The sequence below is a fragment of the Dermacentor andersoni genome, chromosome 4 (genome assembly GCF_023375885.2).
Source record: "Dermacentor andersoni chromosome 4, qqDerAnde1_hic_scaffold, whole genome shotgun sequence".
In the NCBI taxonomy this organism is placed as follows: domain Eukaryota; kingdom Metazoa; phylum Arthropoda; class Arachnida; order Ixodida; family Ixodidae; genus Dermacentor; species Dermacentor andersoni.
Window position 1 is genome coordinate 41,334,172 of NC_092817.1, and position 19,455 is coordinate 41,353,626.

At 48.2% G+C, this 19,455-nt stretch overlaps 2 protein-coding genes across 3 annotated transcripts in view; one reads left to right on the forward strand and one right to left on the reverse strand.

Annotated features, from left to right (window-relative positions):
• LOC126536991 (uncharacterized) overlaps positions 1-19,455 on the forward strand; it is a 252,392-nt gene that overhangs the window by 220,315 nt on the left and 12,622 nt on the right. For both annotated transcript variants that reach the window (XM_072287802.1, XM_072287801.1), the window contains exon 2: positions 13,508-13,727. In XM_072287802.1, the coding sequence (XP_072143903.1) occupies positions 13,508-13,727 (220 nt within the window). The remainder of the gene's footprint in view (positions 1-13,507; positions 13,728-19,455) is intronic.
• LOC126536990 (cystinosin-like) overlaps positions 1-19,455 on the reverse strand; it is a 268,412-nt gene that overhangs the window by 200,030 nt on the left and 48,927 nt on the right. The gene's annotated exons all lie outside the window — the stretch shown is intronic.

Here is a 19,455-nt window from a genome sequence, read left to right on the forward strand (position 1 = left end):
CTTGTTTTCTACAAGGCCCATCGCAGATACTCAAGTTCGCTCTCCCGCCTTGTTCGAAGGCTTTGTCGGGAATGGCGCGAAACGCGAAGTACGGGCAGCAGAGCGCAGTACAGGCAAATCCTCTCTTCGTCGGCTCATGCGCTTTAAGTCGATTTCACGAATAAAACGTGCCAAGAGCCACAATAAGGTTCCTCTCTGTTTAATGTTTTTTTTTTCTTTTGCAAACGAAGGTACTGCGTCTCTCTCAACTCGCCCTGCATTCTTCGGTCTTTCGTGCCCTGACGGGATTACACGGTAGCTGAGACCCTTCTTTGATCGGCTCAAAGAGCAAACGTAGTCGAATTCGAAGACATCAGACTGTGCGGAGTAAAACCAAATGCCGCACACTTTCGTTTCCAGTCTTCGTTGTGTCTATTGCCCAAAAACTACGCGCTTTTGTTTATACCATTTACGACCTTCTATCTAGCCCTAATCTTATGCGTATGAAGGGACCAACTCAGAGTTACAACTTTTGCATCGAACGCTTCATTGTGAGGCACTTTTTACCATCTCGTTGGCACTTACCTCGTCCCGGCGTTTACCCCATTACCGTTTCCACTTTCCACCTGCTGGCACCCCTTTTCATCGAGGCCCTTTTCACCTATACTACGCCACCGCCAATTCCGTGCACTGCAGCGGAAGCTACAGGTCGCGTCGGCCAACCGGAAAAGAGAACCAGAAGAAGGGCTCCGGTCGTTCACCGCCACTGATCACTCTTCGCGCGACGCCTACTGCATGGAAGCTTCACGATTGGATGAGCAACACGCAATGGGCGAGCGCTCCTCTTCCATTCTCTGGAAACCGCAGCCGGTTACCGTTACGGACTGACTGACACGACCCTTGTCCTTCGCTGTACTGCACGTAAATAATAAAACGGGGTATAAAGCCGCTTACGCGAACTCTTAAAAGTTGAGAGTAACGGCTCGCGAAGCCTTCCATTGTTCTACGTTCAACGGCTCCGCCTTCGAGTCTGCCGTTCACGGTATACTGCTTCGCCCACTCGGCACCCCGCCTGTTGACGGCCTTGGAACGCTGTAAAAAGAAATTTCGAGGCTGCCGGGAGGCACAAGAAGTTGGACAACAGGGTAGGAGAAAATTTGGTTTAAGGTAGGAAAGAAAGAAGGCAATCCTGTGGAGCTGTAGCGGAACTCGTCCAAAATTGTTCCTTTCAGCGACTAGAAAACTCGATTTACCGCTGAAATCTGATAAGGCCTCAGAGGGATGCATTTTGTGCCCCCTCCTTTTTTTTATTTGTGCTGGCATTTATGTCAAAGAAGATATATATAGCAAGCTTACGCCTTTCCCATTTTTTTTCATCCTCTTCTTTATTTGTTTGTGTCATGATCCTGCGTCTTAATATTGATCGCTCTAACATTTCGAGCGCAATTCATGCCATTAGAATGTTTTGAATAAATTCTTGGAGGGTTCATACTGAGCGTATTTTACCGACGCCTCGTTCTCACTATAGCGCGAGCTTATTTGGGCGCTGAGTATTTGTAAAAGGATGAGACATGCGATTTTAACAGTAATATATATATATATATATATATATATATATATATATATATATATATATATATATATATATATATATATATATATATATATATATGAGAGACGAAGAATTAACCACAATCGACGATGTATTCTCCGACTCCTCCTTCAATGCTAAGAAATAGCTATCGCCTTATCCCATCCTACGTAGAGGTACAGCTGCTGCCCAACGTGCGCAGACCACTGCTGGGTTACTCCTTCCAAAGACAAATTCCAAACTTAAAAGATAACAATAGCATGGCAGTGAAAAAACTTAAACAAGACTGAGGTTCACGCGAAGGTGGAGACGGATTGATACACGTCACACAATGGCTTGCCGGTACTCAATCATTCCACTGACCTTGGAAGACTGGATGCAACTTCTCGGATAAAGTGCAATACATTGTTCATTTTGGTGCATTATTAGCTAACATTGCATAACGGGGAGTTTTCTCTTATTACTGTATTTCTCAGTTGTTGTATTCTCTTCTACGATGCCTTCTACCCTTGAAAGTACACTAATAAATAAAACTGAAAATGAAATGAAGGGACCAGAGGTGATCGGACAAAAGGGGTCGCTGAAGCCTTGCTCCAGCAACATCCCTTGTTCGAACACTGTAGATAAAGTGCAGCGACAACGCTCACTTTTGCTGTGTTTTATGGCCTTCGCTGGAATTTGTCTTCTTGTTCAATTATCACGAACAAGCACATACCGAGCAAGGTTCGTCGGACGCTGTCAAGTTTCCCCACATTTCCCCATGTTCACCATCTCATCTGCTCTGATTGGCTCACATGGTGGCTACTCCGCCTCTGATTAGTCCAAAACGCGAACGCATCACTATTTGACAGAGTTGGCGGGGACCAACGAGGACGCCATCCTGGCGCCGTTCTGTCGTATGTGTCCTCTGTCCGCGTTTATCTTGTGCCGTTGATTTCCTCAATTATAACGCACCAAATAACTCAAACTAGGATTCTGCCTGCGCGTTCAAGCAAGCTGTAATTTTACACTATCGGCCAGCGCAGGAAAAGAGCTGAGGGAACTGTCGATTATTGAGCACAGCGATTCGCTCGAAAGCGGGGAATTGTCATCCAAGTAAGGTTTCATGAAAGCATTCGAACTGCTCGGTCCATCAGAAGGGATTAGAACAGTTATCAGTCGGCCTACGGGTTTATCGGGAAGCCCTCTTTGCTCGGTAACTAAGCAAGAAGCAAATGGTGTCAACCAGCGATGCTAGCTTGGCACTAAAGCGGAAACCAAAAGACGATAGAGGGCAGTACAGTCTGATGAAGTGCGGCATGATATTGTATGACAGGACACATTACTGTGCTGTGCAGCGCAGAACAGTCGCCAAGGCAATAGAAAAGCACAGACGCCCCGGAAAAGTTCGAAGCCCTTAGCTTGAGCAGAAATACTTCCTCTGCAAGCTCAACGAACAGCAAATTGGCCCGCCCAACGGCGAACCTTCCTGCAGGCCTCTTTTCACGCAGAGGCTAATTCGGTTGCTGTAGTAAGGTCGAGGGGTTCCATTCAGTGTTTGACTCTTTCTTTTTTATCCGCTCCGCACTCACAAAGACAGGCACTGGCATCTCGCCGCATATTTCGGGAAGTTCTTGTCGTCGCTATATAATCAGGCAGGTGCGAGTGAGTAATAAGAAAGAATTCAGACATCCCAGCGAATTCCAAGCTCGGAGCGTACGATTCCATTATTTTCTTAATTTCTTTTTTTTTTCCTCCCATAAAGCCATAAGGGACAGGCGATGCTCCATCTGCCGCCTTTTATCTTTGTACACCGCGTGGCCCGGAATAAGGGGCCCTTTCTTTGGCATGTCAGGGCGAAGCGCAGTGAAGCACTGCTGAAGCTCACGAGACGAGCCGCGGACTCTGTACTTGACCCTCCCCCTTTTGCCTTTCCTCCGACCGCCTCTACCGTTTCCTCTCGGGGTCTTAAGCACGCCACAGCAGCGGCATTCGTACCACGCCGCCGGTACAGCGCCCATTCCTTTGCAACCCACCACTCCCCACGAGCTCAACAAGGCCATTTCGAAAAGCAGCGCGGTCGGATAAAGACTGCTAGACGATCTCGGTCTATTCATTCTGCCCCGGAGGAAACCACACCAAGGACACCCAAAAGAGGATAAAACTAAAATACACCGCCGCATTGCGCGGGAAGCAGGAAAAGGACAAAAAAACAAAGGAAAGAAAACAAGGCTCAAAGTCCCTGGTAGACTCTTTTCTTTTGCATATCTTATTTCACTCGGAGACGTGCCAAATACGTACTCGTTCTGTAGGCATGCGCTTTATTTTTCTTCATTTTTGCTTCTAACATGTGCAATACTTTTGTCCCCAATTATGCCAGAATAAAGAAAGAAGCCCACAACGCTTGAAAGTGCAAACGTCTCCTTAAGCGGGAACCACATCTACATGCCTAGGCGTCAGCATCAGTTCGCGTCCGACAGGGAGTGAGAGGGACGAGAAAAAAAAACGGCTGTAATTGATGACAGTTGAAAGCACAAAAAAAAGTGAAAAATTCCTCTGGCCACACCAACGACGACTGCAACCTGAATAACGGCCTGAATGGAAGCGCAAATAGGGACAAGAATAGTGTAAAACAAATTACGAGGAGAAAAAGAGTAAAGGGGGGAGACTATTTGCCATATTGACAGTATCAACAGCGACTACAAGCGCAATTTACTCTGGCCGTTTCGCATCCTGTGTGCGGCACGTCGTGAGCGCATGTCAGCTAGTTGGAAGGATAGGCTACTGTGCCCACGTGTCACTGTGTATTGAGTGAGACTGCGGAGAGAGAGAAGGGAAGAAGGAAAGGCAGTGAGTTTAACCAAACTAAGTCCAGTTTGCTACCCTACACTTGGGGAGTGGAATGGAGATAGATAGATAGATAGATAGATAGATAGATAGATAGATAGATAGATAGATAGATAGATAGATAGATAGATAGATAGATAGATAGATAGATAGATAGATAGATAGATAGATAGATAGATAGATAGATAGATAGATAGATAGATAGATAGATAGATAGATAGATAGATAGATAGATAGATAGATAGATAGATAGATAGATAGATAGATAGATAGATAGATAGATAGATAGATAGATAGATAGATAGATAGATAGATAGATAGATAGATAGATAGATAGATAGATAGATAGATAGATAGATAGATAGATAGATAGATAGATAGATAGATAGCATGAGTCTATACCGTACTTTCACATGCACTAAGTTAGGTGTAGGATGTCTATAGTCGGGCACTCAAGTCTGTTGCCTTCAGGTAGTGAAGAAGCGCTCGAACTGCTTTCTGGGCCAATGAACTGTGAGGCCAGGCTCCCAAGATCTTTGCTTCTGTAAATAGCCTGTCATAAATTTTCAGGTTCCCCAGCGTCTGCTCGAGGGCCAGTGTGAAAACATTGTTGAAGTGAACGCACAACATGCCTTCGCCTCCCTCAACCTCGAAGGCGTGTACGTTGATATCTGTATGAGCTGCAGCTCTGGGCGTTACTCTCGCGTCTCCCCTCGCGATACGCATCGCCAGAGGAGGTACGGAAAAACTTTTTTTTTTTCATACGAAGTGGTCCGGTTCCAGGAGCTGCCTGCCCAGAAAAAGATATATTCAATGGCGACATAGTGGCAAATGCGAGAGAAATGCGTTACTCTCGCATTTACCGTGCGTGCGCGCCTACATTTGCACGCATGTTTACAGTGCGTGCGTGTGTGTTTGTGACGCAAAAGTGTGTGTGACGGCTACTACAATGGCATGAGGGCGAGGCGAATGGCATGATGACTGATTGTTTGTTCTCCTGACAAAAAAAAAACTTTACAATCAGCTCCTTTATTATCCGGCCGATCCTGAAGGCGATACAGTATAACACCGAGTTTTAAAGCACTCGCTTGCTGTCGCTAGAGCATACGTTATACCCGGGCACGCCGCACAGATAGAACGGTAAGGTGACCCTGGATGGTCCCTATACTTCCACGATACCACACAATTGTCCAGCGGTATCGCCTCGCACGCCAAATTTACCCACCCCCGCATAACTCCCCTACCCGGGAAGAAGCCGTCGCTTGGCGACAGCTACAAACTAACACATACCCCTCCGTGTCTCCTCCTCCCATCCTTAATCTCTATATCACGCCATGCACCCGACTATTTACACATACAGGTGCCCCACTGTGCGGAGTATGCTTCACTTTACCACACCGCTTGGGAGTGCGCCTGCACATCGACCCTTCTCCCTATATACACCGCAACCCAGCCAAGATGAGCGGGGAGCCGCGCTACGCGGCTCTAGCCTGCGTGACCCACAACAGCTGGTGTTGCGGGCGCGAGATGCAGCCCGGGCTGTTGGGGTCCCGCGCTGAGTACCCCACCTGCTGCGCGCCGGCTGAGCAGCATCCGGAGGACGACACCAAAAATTATTCCTAGATAAAGTTTTATTCCCTTCGCCCTCTTCACAAAGGAAGAATGGGAAAAACTGACCCGCTGTCGCTTTTATAGGCAACCTGTTGCTATGCGACACCACGCACGCGAAAGGCAATGATAAGTCTGTGACCGACTGGAAACCGACCTGCGAGTTGTGCTCTAGCGCGCATGTGTTCAAGCTCGAGCTTCGATCCCGCAATCTCTAGTTCGAGGTTCGATCCCATCATCGGGCGCTTGAATCTTTTTTTTTTTTTAATCAGAAGCCTCAAACGATGTGAGACAGGAACCTACCTACAGTAAAGTTCTTCGTGGGAGCCAAAGAATGCTCCTCAATAAAATATGGTACACGTGTGGTCCCGCTTCACTGCTACTGTTTATACTATAGTGACACAATATACATTTGTATATGTTAGTGCCGTGTACGTCTTCTTTATTACCGTTACGGTCATGCTGGCTACGCTTACTCTAGTCTTAGTTTGGTTTTAGTGTGGTTATTAACTGGGGCTTCATGGGAAAAAGAAATCGTTTATTTAGAAATAGCTCTGTTCCATATGTTTAGAATATGCGGAACAACCGTCAAATAAGTTCTCATTGCTGCCAGGTGCAACAGAGTCGCAAATCCTATTATCTGCAACCTTCTTCTTGATATAATGTCTCTTTCCCTGTATAGAAAGTGGCACACGGGGCTTGCGGTACAGCGATAGGCCATAACATGCCACCCTTGCAAAGATAGCGTCGGTCACATGTGCGAGTTCGATGCCATTCCCAGGGGTTATCGGCAAGGCAATCTCGAGACCAAGCCGAGGCGCCCATACAGAGTGCCTCTGCTGTCAGGCGCGGCCTGTGCAATATGCGCTGGGCGCCCCTTTTGACGAGGGTCGCTGCCAACGATTGACGGCGACTTCCGCATTTCGTCGGCGCCCTTCTCGCAAGAGATTCGGGCCTCCAGACTAAGAGAAGTCTGGCTCGATGCTGTTTTATTCTCGCCTTTATTTGTTCGTTTTATTCTGGCCTGACATTTATTTCTAGCGAAGCAGTTCTGCGTGCGTTGTAGCCGTTAGACTCGGCCCTAAAAAAAAATTTTTTTTTTTTGCCTTTCCATAAACGTACGGCAATATCGGAACACTAGAGACGTTAACGGCAGCAGAAGCGCCGGCAAACATTTTGTATGCTGTGTCACTGTTCTTACAGAAGGGAAGCAACGAAAAAGAAACCGCCTGTACGTTAATGTTCATTGCTGCCGAGGCCTTTGTACCAGAAGATAGAACATGAGCTTTGCAATTTAGTTGCGTGTGCTCTAGTTGAATTTAACGTCACAGGGCAGTGCCACCAGCGCTGTTGAACGTGTTTATCTCTCCGGTGTTCTGATAGTACGCAAAGTTATTACCTTTACCGTCCGACTAAAACGAGTTTAGGCCTGTTCGTGAAATACTACAGCTTAAGGCATACCGGAAACGCGGAGGGCTAGTGGCGCCATCTTTATGATACTGAGATAAAGCTAGAGCACACAAAACTATAATTGCAACGATCATGTTCCGCTTAGCTGCTAGTGTAATGGCGTCGGAAGAAAAATATATAACATATAGTGACTTTATTTTTCTCTTCACCAAGGAAACCCATTAATCAAGGGTAAATGAGACATCCACCCAATCGTAGCAATCGCTACAAAAAAAAACCCATACGGATTCCTCGAAAGAAAAGCCTCGCTAGGCTTTTCGAGCGAGGCTTTTCTTCCGAGGAACCCGTATGGGTTTCCTTTGTAGCAATTGCTACGATTGGGTGGACGTCTCATTTTCCCTTGATTAATTACTTCTGTCCACCTTGCGGGTTTCCGCCGAACTATTACATCAAGGACATCCATGATACGCAAACTCGTTCCTAACACGTCACACTCGGAAAAAAAAAAGAAAAGAAGCCGCACAAGACGCCACGCCACTACCAGCGCTGCTGCCATGGGGTGTTCCGGTATTTCGTAAACGGCCGGAGTATACGGATAAGGTATAAGTAACTGTCTACTCTGCGTGTGGTTGGGAAACGAAGTTCCACCGTATATACTCATTACCCCACTTACACTACAGCCTATTCGCCAGACGAAAAGAAGGGAAAAAAGCAGACGACGCTGCCGTGCAATGTTTGGAAGCGGCCAGCATGCGCCGCCGTATACGCGGTCGGCATAAATCAAGGAAGCGTTCCTTCCGTTGGTGTCCTCCTACGCGTACGTGCGCGCTCGTACCTAACGCGAATGACGATGTCGTCTATATTCATCGTGACTGATTGGGACTTCAAGGCGCCCGGCTCGCAGTCCCGCAGCATGTCTCTATGAATGTGTATTTGCCTTCGATTCGGTACGTCGAAAAGGATAAAGCTTGTGAAGACGGCGCTATATTTCCTCTTTTGCGCGAACCGGCATCCACACCTCTCGTGCTGACTTCAAAGAGCGAGACGGTTTAACTTGATCCTTTCTGCGCAACATCGTCTATTTGTTTCTAGACAAGCGCGTGTTAATGAAGAGAAATGCAATAATTCACAGAATATTCGGAAGAGGACACGCGCGTAATTTAATTCCATATTTTGGAAAAACGCTGCAGTTGTCTTTTTACGTAAGCATTTGGAATACTTGAAAGCACAGCATAATGAAATTGCATCTAGCAGAAACTTCAATAGTGTTCTGAATTAAGGCCCTTTGATCCCGCGTGCCAGCGTCACCAGGCCAATCATAGGGGGAGGCTTGGCTCGCTCATTAAGGGCAGCGTTAAGTGCTAGGGTATAGTGTTTCGGGTGGACGTTTCAGAAGCCCAAATGTTCAAAATCTATCCGTACGCCTTCACTGTTGTGTCTGTAGTCCCACTGGGACAATAAACCCCACAAATAATAGCTTTCAAGCTGTCACTACTTGCGGGACAGTGAGTTAGCGAATGAATGAATGAATGAATCTTTATTTGGCTATGTGCAACGTTGCATCCTTTATAACGGTCGGCTTGCAGGGCTCGTTATTGCTAGAGAGGAGACGTCCGTTGTGCGCAGGGCTTTGCGCCAGATGTTCATTCTGGCTCTGATGAGTAAGTATTCTAGCATCCAGCGGGCAGTGAGACTGCGACAGCAGGTTGTTCGTTTCCTTTCCACGACGGGTTAGTTCGTTATACCGAACGCTTCCGCGCGCTTTGAAACCGCGGTTATCAAATTGCCCACCATAAAAATGCGTCGGCTGAAGAACTTATGCATTACGGCCGCTAATAGACGGCATCCTCTACAAACTCCAACCAAACGAGACCGCGAAAGAACCGAATGACGTCCACCTAAATTGAGACCGCGTATGTTAGACGCGCGGTAGCTGCTGCTCTCAAGTGGCATGCGAAACGCGAAAAAAGAAAAAAAAAGAAAACGAAGGCACGCGGCAACGGGCCACACTGTCAGGTGGCCCGCGGAATGCGTCGACTGCATTCCCGCGCGAAACCACACGCTGCCACGCAAAGTCAATACACCGAGCGCACTCGCTTCGCCGCCGAACCCAGCTGCGCTCCGCGTATTTGCGCGAGCCGTCCACCCGCCACCGCACGCGCGGAATTTCCTCCAGTTAGCGGCGCGGTAAACGTACGTACTTTAATCGTGCCTACGTGCCTCCGGACGTCTTTCCGGCTGCGCGTTTCGAGTGCCTCGACCTCCCATCTTCTACTCGCCATCCTCCTTTCTCTCTATTCTTTTTTTTCATACGCACGCACGCGCTCACCTCTGCCCTCACCCTCCTCTTCGGTCTTCTCTGCAAGGCTTCGTTTCCAGAGCTTCTGTCGCAGCCGGCGCAGAGCAATTTACAACGTTGGCGGTCTGAACGCGTAACCCTAGCGGTAAATTCTATTTTACTTACAAGCTAGGCGGCTATCTAAATGTACACAGCCGCGCTAACATATACTTTAGTCGTTCTGGACGCAAAAAACAAGTGCGGAGAATTTCTGGAAAATTGTTTCGTGCTGAATATTGGACCATGTTCGTGAAATTGTGGTATATTCTTCGCGAAAACTATGCACGTGTAGCGATAACCGTTTATTCTATGTCAACGAAAAGCGCCCTCTAAAGACCTAATCTCGCTGAAACATGCGCGATGTCCCAACTAAAATGGACAAATAAAAAATAATAATTATAAGCTTTCTTCTTTCTTTGTTGAATCCAAGGGCGCGCTATCAGTGTTACTCCGGGCAGCCTGCCCGTATTCTTTATGCTAGGCCTGTTTTACTAAACTAGTGAAGGTTAATCAGCTTTCTTGTTGAATTATGGGTTTTACGATGAAAGTATCAATGATAGCGCATCCCTTCTGAGACGTCAAATAGAACTGTATGAGACCCGCAATCTTTTAGTTTATATTTACTGTATCTTTTTCTTTTTCTTTGTTGCGCCTAATTAAAAGAGACGCGGAAAGGAAACGAGTACCCAACATTTCTCTCTTCTTTTTTCGAAAGAACGAAAGAAATGCGAAAGCCCCACCGCGCGCCAAAGCCGTGCTGCTGCTCTCAGACGCGGTCAGCTTCCCAAACTGAGTCGCTGCACTCGAACATCCGTGACTCTGCAGAACGTAGCGTCCCGTAACATCACGCCATAGGCTGGCCACACCATCAAGCCAGAGGCTGGACAAGCAGTGTCTTTGTAAACAAACCCGCTATATAGAAGGGCACGACCCTTCCTCTGTATATATATATACATATATGCCTCCCGGTGTTTTCTACGCATCGTCTTCACGTACGGTTTACTGCTGCTCGTCCCGCTGCTTCCGCCGGAACGGTGGTGTAGTGCATTGCGGCAGCACGTAAAGGTCGGCCGTTTCCCTGCACATATTCCACATCGCAATGCAGGCGAGCGTCCTTTTTGAAGCGTATAAGTCCAGGAACACGACAGTTTGTGTGCTTGGAGTTGTTCTTTCCTCGCTGCTACCTCTGCCTCTTCGAGAGCGCCGCGCCGCTAGCACCACGAACGTGACCGCAGGACCAAGCACGTTCCTCGAGTCGCCTTCCCGCTCACTGTTGTGCCTCTGCCAGCCTTGTATGTTCTGATCGATCGCGTTGTTTACACGGCGCAACTGTTTAGCGCCTCATCGCAGGCTAATTTGGACGAGCTTAGTCAAAACACTTCAACTGCGTCGATTCAACGCTGTTGAATCCTTTCTTTCTACGTGTGCGTTCGTTTACCATTGTACCACTAGCGCTGTTTCAGCAGCAAAAGTGCGCCCTGTTCTATGTCGACAGTTATTACTTAGTTTCTCAAAGACTCAACTTAAAAGTCTTGTCTGCCACCAGTGTTCGCCCCCTTTGGTCGCTATAATCATTAACAGCTGTTGTAGGCTATTTACTTTTCTTATTGCGACAGCAATTATATGGACGCTCTCGGCGCATTTCTGCCGTCGGCGTCGCCGTGAGGTTCCGTATAAAGTCCGACGGCGATAAAACCGTTTCCGCGCGCCGTATGCTGTATGTGCGAGTGAAAACGTGAGAGGGTAGGCCGGTGAACGCGGTTCAGTCTCGCGTGCACGGGCGAGGACCGCGGGCCATAAGCGATGATAGTGATCTAAAGAAAGGAAAGACGCTTGATTCTGCAACCCGTGAGAGACCACGACGAAGCGTTGAATAAGCGTGCTCTCTCCTGTCGCGCGCATGGGGTCAGGCGAGGGAGGAGGGGCGTTCTTCTCCGGCGGCTGCCACGGTGCCTCGATGTCTTCCTCGCCCGCCGCTCCGTACAGAGCCAACACAGAGTGGAGACAACCGCGGCGTCTACTACGGCGTTGGCCACGCGAATCGCTGACGCCGTAGTAGACACCTTTGGCGGACGCCGTAGGGACGCGTTGCCGGCACTCGTGTGCCTTGAAAGAGATCTGCGACGTGGCCAAAGTGCGTGCCCGCGCGGGCCTCATCTTGAAAGCGATCTGTGATGTTTGCAGAGTGTGCGTAGTGCCGGTGGCTTCGTATGCACTGTGCTTTCGACGTTTCGTTCGCGTTGAGGCGACAGATGCACGGAGCTCAATTGGCTCGCGGCAGTAGCCGTGATTCCTAACTCCAGCGTTTTCAGACAGTTACCGCTGCCATCGAGTGAAATGTGTTTATGTTTACCTGTGCGCGCGTGAGACCGTGCTGCTTTAGTTAGTAAGTGAATGTTTACAAGTTTATACGGCCGCTAAAACTACTATCCTTAATTACTTCGTACAGCTATCCACTAATTTGCAATCGCAATCGGTGCTTCTCCTTTCGGACGAAACTGCGACTTTTTCTATCGCGCGTCGGAACGGTAGATTATATTGAAGCCTTAGGCTCAAGCAGAATCTTGTTTTGAGCTAATCAAACCGCCGTGAAGCGCCCTGTCCCGTCACCGTCAGGCCACTAGTGTCCATCATGAGACAGCGTCCCCCCGTCGATTTCCACTAAAAAATGGGACGCAGTGAAGACCATCTACCAACGTCACCGGCGCGCCATTTTTGAAGAAGAACCGTCTAGAAAACTAAATCTCGGTGACGGACGCCGGTGGCGTGACGGTGACGACACGAGGCCTTACTCTGTTTGCCTGCCCTCGTCGTGTTGCGCCGCTTTTAAAGCGAAAGCTTTACTGGCCGCGAACTTGCGATTTCGCCGTGGCGGTGCTCCGAGGACGCACATGGCGTCACAACGCGCGCCTCGCCGCGGATATTTCTCTCTCGCTTGCTCCCTAGTCACTACTACGCATGCGCCACTAATAGCACCGAGCCACAGGTTTTCCGTCGCTGCGCAGCGCCGCGCCACCGCCGCCGCCGTTAGGTATGACGTCACACCGCGTTCCTCATCGTTGCGCTCGCCTCCACTCGCTTCGCCAGTTGCGTCGCATGCCTGATAACATGTCGGAGGATTGAAAAGGAGAGCTGGCGTGCACCGCAACCACAGCTGAGGCGGCACTATAGACGGCGACAATTCTGATAAGCAGGAGGAGGCCTGGAATCGACATCGGAACGAGATGAAGAGGAAACGAATCGCCCAGGAAGCAGACGAACAGAGCGCCGAACGACTGGCTAAACGCCGCAACATAGCTAGACAACCAGACTAACCTGGACTTGCAATCAAGATTAACCAAGGCTATCCATGCAATGCCTTAGCTTTCGCTACGTATATCCTGGCATAGCCGAGCTAAGCCTGCCAATTTTTTTTTTTTTTTTTTTTTTTTTTTTACTTTTCGACGTAGGCGCTAGTTTAGGGAACATGCAAGCACACTTGATCGATTAATGACACCACCTCATTATATGGTTGAGTGATCGACTGAAAATTTTGTCCATTGATTGATTGATTGATTGATTGATTGATTGATTGATTGATTGATTGATTGATTGATTGATTGATCGATCGATCGATCGGTCGGTCAGAGTCGGCTCGTTGTCTAACCAACTGGACTGTCACCGCTGTGTCGAAAGTTCTTTCGCCCCTCCCCTCCCGCTCTTAGCGGGTGGGTGGCCAGCCAGTTGGCCATTACAGCCATGCGTCCTCTCCGCAGCCGCCCTGCAGCGAACGACGAGCGCTGTGCGGCCGGAGGAGCAGGAGTCGGAGGAGGAGGAGCCGTGGGCCCCCGTGAGCGCCGTGCTCGTGCGCTGGAGTCCGCCCGCCGTGCTCGTACGCTGGCGGTACCGCTACCCCGCTGCTGCTGACGCCGCTGACCAACAGGAGGAGAAGGACGCGCTGCACTTCCGCGTCTTCTACCAGGAAGTCCACGACAAGTGAGTATGCGCAGGTCATGGGAGCTTGCCATACTAAAATCACTAGAGGAAACCCTGGCGCTGCGATCGTTCGGCTGCCGCGGGAATGATGGCGAATGTAGGTGGATTTGTCTCGTCTTCATGCTTTGCGGCTTCAGACATCCTTGTGATGTTATTTATGAAGCTTTATCTGTCTATATTTCTAAGTACTCGAGGTTCCATAACAACAACCATAGAGTTTCCTACAAAAATTATTAGAGGGAACTCTGGCGCTAGTGTCTATACAAGAGCTGCAACGAGAACGGTTGTCCCAGCATGGGAATTATGGGAAGTACATGGATTTGCCTAAACTTCGTCCTTTTTGGCTTCAAACGGCTTTGTGACTTTTGAAGCTCGTCATTTTCAGCAGCGTATTCCGTAATAAATAATTAAATAAACATAATTAAGATTGCCCTGCGGCAGGATTCGGACACAGGGACTCTAGCACAGAAGCCTAATATTGAAACCAGTAAGCCACGGACGCATATGTCCACAAGCGAATGAAACGCCCTTATGAATTTATCGTGGGCATGCCAGCGCCTTGAGACGCTTGGCGCGTTTCGATTTGGCCACCTGGACAAGCTCAATCGTTGCAATTAATAGCAATTGTACGCGTTCCCGGTGTCTTCTGCACTTCGACGAATATAGATTGCGCTGAAATATACAATAAGATTTATATAGCCTAATATACAAAGCTACAAGAACGTTTGAATCCACAAGCACGAAGATCAGACAAATCCATGTACTTCCCATCATTCCCATGCTAGGACAACGACTGCAGCGCCAGAGTTCCCTCTAGTAATTTTTGTAGGAAACGGCATGGCCTAGCGACGTCCTTCCACCGAATTCTCGTGACATCCTCCTACAGCAAAGGCAGGAGCGGAGACGTTTTGGACATCCTCACTCCGATTTAAACAGCGAACAGGAGAGGGACTGGCATCGTATTCAGACGAATACATAACCCAACCTGCACCACCTACACAGAATACACCCCACGAGGTTCACTGACGAGTGCCCGTGGTGCACAGACACACCCACACTAAAACACATCACATGGGAGTGCCCCAGGAGGCCTCCGCACATAGACAGTCCCATATTACACCAACATCCACTAATGAGGAATAGGCAGTGGGAGGCATGGCTTGCGGACGAGGGTCGGGAGAGCCAGTTGGCTCTTCTGGACCAAGCCCAGCGAGCCGCTCGTGCCAGTGGGGCCGTGGAATAGGGGCTCCAACCATCGTGCCTTATTTTATTTAGATTGAATAAAGTTTTACTCTCTCTCTCTCTCTATGACAACAACAAGCCAAACAGCCCTTGCGCGCATGCGTAGCGCAATATTTTTGGGGAAGAAGTTCTCTTTTCTCTTTGCGAATTCACAATTTTTTTTAACAATTTTAATGCCGAAAGGACTGAGTTTAGGCAAATCTGTGTAGAGCTCATCATCCCCAAGCTGTCGGAACCGCATATTTGCACCTCCCGTAGACGCTAGCGCCAGGTTTTTCTAGTAGTTCTTGTAGGAAACTTAGGGAACAGGTATCGTGGTCTCCCTCTATTCCTCTAATTTATTGCGCTTCCTATGTGCCCTGGTTAACTGTGCCGCATCAGTCATGGCGTGGAATGCTTGCCGCGACTCGAACCTTGAGTTTTGGGACGCGGTATTACACAGTTTTAGTTTAACGTTAGCGTAATGGCGGGGTTAAGGGAAATAGCGTTACCGTACCGCAAACGAATTTTGCAGGAAGTAAGCATTAGTACAGCGTGATAGCGTACTTTCTCGCATAAGTGATTTCATATATCCACCAAGCCTTTTTTGTGCGTTAGAAAAGTGCGAGAGGCAGCGCAGTGGCAGCCGGGAGCATGTTGTATTTGTACTTTTCATGTCTGTACAAGCCTGTCGTCCATGGCCTCCGAGATCTCCCTATATCAGAGGCCATGTGCTGTCGCGCCTATCTCTCGACTTTGCCGGTAGGTGGCGCCGTCATCCCGGATGTTTCTTGTTTCTTCTTTTTTTTTTCATCCCGGAAGTTTATTTTTATTTTTTCATCCCGGGAGGAATCATCGCGGTAGTCTTCTCAGGAGCGTGTGCCTGCTCTGGTAAAGGTAGGGAAACGATGGAACATGTTTTATTAGAATGTGAAGATTGTGACCCAGCTGTCGGTTTACGCTCCTCTGGTCTCCTCGAAGCCCTTGAGTTGAGGGATAGCAGGGTAAAAGTAAACATGTGAGCTATATAGGCGATTGGAGGTTTGGTTGCAGAAAAGTAGGGAGGCCCGAACGACAGAGGCGTACAAAAACAAAGTTCCCAATAGTGGTTCAGAAAGTTTGAGACTGGGAATTCCTTGTGTGCGTGCGTTTTTTTTAAACAGAGTTAGGACATTAGGCAAAATAAAAAGAAGAGTTTGGTGGCGCAACTGACCGCCCCGTTTCAAAGAGGACGCTCATAGCATCCATCCATCCACCCATCCATTTCTCGTTAGGCCTTGACGCGTTGGAAACGACAAGCGATCTCGAAATATCCGCGAGGTTATGCATAATAATCAGTCGCTGAAGCTGCCCGAGAAAAAGCGAAAGCCGTTTCAACAGGCGAACGAAGTGAGTTCTACAAGAGCAGCACCAAATTCAGTTCGAAGCGTGCAGCCAGGGCGGCGGCCATGTTTTTTATGTAAACTGTATAAACCGCGCAAAAACGGTAACATTAAACCTGAGAACTACGTTGCGTGGACATTTCCATTCTTCTATTCTGTTAAGCCCGCTATCACACTAAAAGCACTTAACTAAAACTGTCTAATTACATGGTGTGGAATCGCTGCCGACAGGAGTCACGGGATTATAAGGCGGCGAATTCGGCGCCACTCCTGGAAGCCGCCGTGCACGTCCTAAGAACGCCCTCCAAACTATCTTGAGTGCGCACACTCGAGTTCTTTGTGCGTCTGCGTTCGTTCATCTCCACGCCCCAACAACCAGCACACGAGACTGTGCTAACTTCTCCAGACTTAATCAAGCAATATCTCTATGTTTCTCCTCTATCCAAACAGAAAATTCAAAGTATACTAGCCACTACCATCACTGGTCGCTTGTGCTCGGCTACAGCTCCTATAGTGGACTGCGCTAGCTAGGGTTTGCAGACCCTATAGTTACGGCACAGATCGTAGTGACAATATTTACTACAACACGTACTTACACACTATTAGGAAAACAACGAAAATAAAACAGCGCACAAGCAACAAGGGGGACCAAAGACAGACAACACCACGGCGCTGATGAGACTTGTTTCTTTGGACCCCGTTGTTGCCTGTGCGCTGTATATGTTCCTCTTTTTTTTTCGTAATGTTGCACTAACAATCCCAGGTCTCCAGTATTCTGACTGCTATTAGGAGACGGGACAGCCGTCGAATCAAGGCTTGTGCACACAAGCGCGAATCAACAAAAGCAAAGTGAAAGCGAACTGTGGCTGTTGCTTTACACTGTACGCAATAGCTCGTATCGCTGCCCGATTTGTCTGCATTACTGGCATGGCGTCAGCCGACACGCGTCGACGCTATTTTACTTGATCCACTCACGTAAAACTAACCCTGTTGGAACTCGAACCCTATACACGACCGTACTCGGGTTGTCGGAGAGTCGTTCGAGATCCTATAAACGCGTCTACAAATTACCGGTCCCCCAGGGCGATTTAGGAGGGCAGGCTCCCGGAGACTTGTTAAGACGCCAAAATGGCTCTGCACGGTCGGAGCGTAAAAATAAAAGCCGCGGAGAGTTCAAAGCGAGCCGGATAGTGCGAAGAGAAAGTGCGACTGGCGTTTGTTGCGAACCTAAAACGGTAAGAAAAGTACGCGCTTCTTAATTTTTGGACTGCCAGCATTAATGAAGCGTTGTGGGAAGCCCGCGCCTTACTCTCATTTTTTTTTCTCTCTCCGATGCCTTGAGCATTGTCCTAAGCAATCCCAGCAAAGTGCTGCCTATCCTATTAAGGTTTCTTTCCGCGAAAAGGCGGTCTGTGAGAAGTAAAGCCTCAAAGCCCTCGCAGCACATTGCAGTGCGATGCGAACAAAAAAAATGAACAGCCAAAAAAGAAAAACAAGAAAACAATAACAAAGCAAGCTTTAATGACGACTTTCTGTTATTTATATCGCGCCCTAGATATCTCGTCGACAGAAGCAAAAAAAGAAAAACGCGTAAAAGTTATTCGTTTGTATTTAGGGATGAAACGCTGTTTTTTTTTTAAATCTCTTTTATTTCTTTACAAGGCTACCGGGCAACTTTGCACGCATAGTAAATGACTCGGTGGCTATACCAATCAGCTTAAAGCAATGGCGTCATTTGCGAACTGCCATTATGGTGGGACGTGCTTTATTAACGGAAAACACCACGACGCTGAAATTTAATGTTCTAAGCTTGCTTGACCACAGATCTGATGAACTGCGGCCTTTTGTTGTTCGGTAACTTCAGCGTTTTTATTTACGAATACTCATGCTGAGTAAATATGCAACAGGAGAAGCTACAAACCGCCGGCCTCACCGCACCAGCACACTTGTAAAGTATGCTAGCAAGAATACATTTATTCGCAGTTTCGGGAGAAGTAAACGTTTGTGCCTGCGATTTCTAAAGGGGACAATGAAGTTGACTGTGGTCAGCTGTGCGTTTACCGTAGGCTAAGGCACAGTTGTTGATGAATTCGACTTCGCCCTGGCGTCTGCTAGCGGCCTGGTTAGCTGAGGCGGTAGAGCGGCTGCCTCGGAAAGGCGGTGGCATGGGGCTCGAGTCCCGGACCAGGAGGAATTTTTATTCAACTGCGACACTTTTCTGTCAGGGAAGCTGTATGTGTTTCCTTTGTAGCAATGTTGCGATTGGGTGGATGTCTCATTTTCCCTTTAATAATCGATGCATCATGCGATTGGAGATGATCCCTGACAAGCACGATTGTAGCAGAAGTGGAAGCACTTCCTGTATACACCCAGACAGATGCGCAGGGCCTGACCCCCCCATATAGCTCTCCAATGAGCGATCATTGAACTTGCACGCACGCATTGAAGAGGAAGTTAATCTCAACACCCATGAGCTCTGCGCACTATATTTACAGCATACCTTTTGCATTTCCATCGTTATTTCCAAAGATAACCTACACGTTAGCACCAATGTTAGCGTACGGTCGCTACACATTCATGCGCCATATGGTTTGAGTTGATGCAGTTTCAGGAAACATAACATTCAATTCGATCAGGTTAGTCGGTACGATCCCATTGTATACAAGGGCAGCGCAAAATTGACACGGGGATTCTGGATGGACGAAACACGAGCTCTCGCTTCAACTCATTTTAATGCCAGTGTCCGGCCTCCGTCAGTGAAAGTCAGCAAATACACTCGTATATAGGCGCGTTTCGCATTAAAATCTGCTGGAGAGTTATAGCGATCGCGATTCACCGGTCATTTGTCCATCTGGCACGCGATCTGTTACCATGGTTTTAGAAAACAGCTGAAGGCGCGGGGAAAAGAATGTTACGTAATTTTCCAGTAATTATGCACGAAGCAGCCGCGACGGCTGGGTTGAAACACGACATCACTTCGCATGTCAAGCTAGACATATGCCTCTCGCGTTTATTTCTATGTAGTCGCTGTGCCCACGTTTGCACAATGTCGCCTCCGTACCCAAGTGAGGCAAGTGAAACTCGACTTCGGGTTGATTCCTATGCACGAGATGTTTGTTATGCAT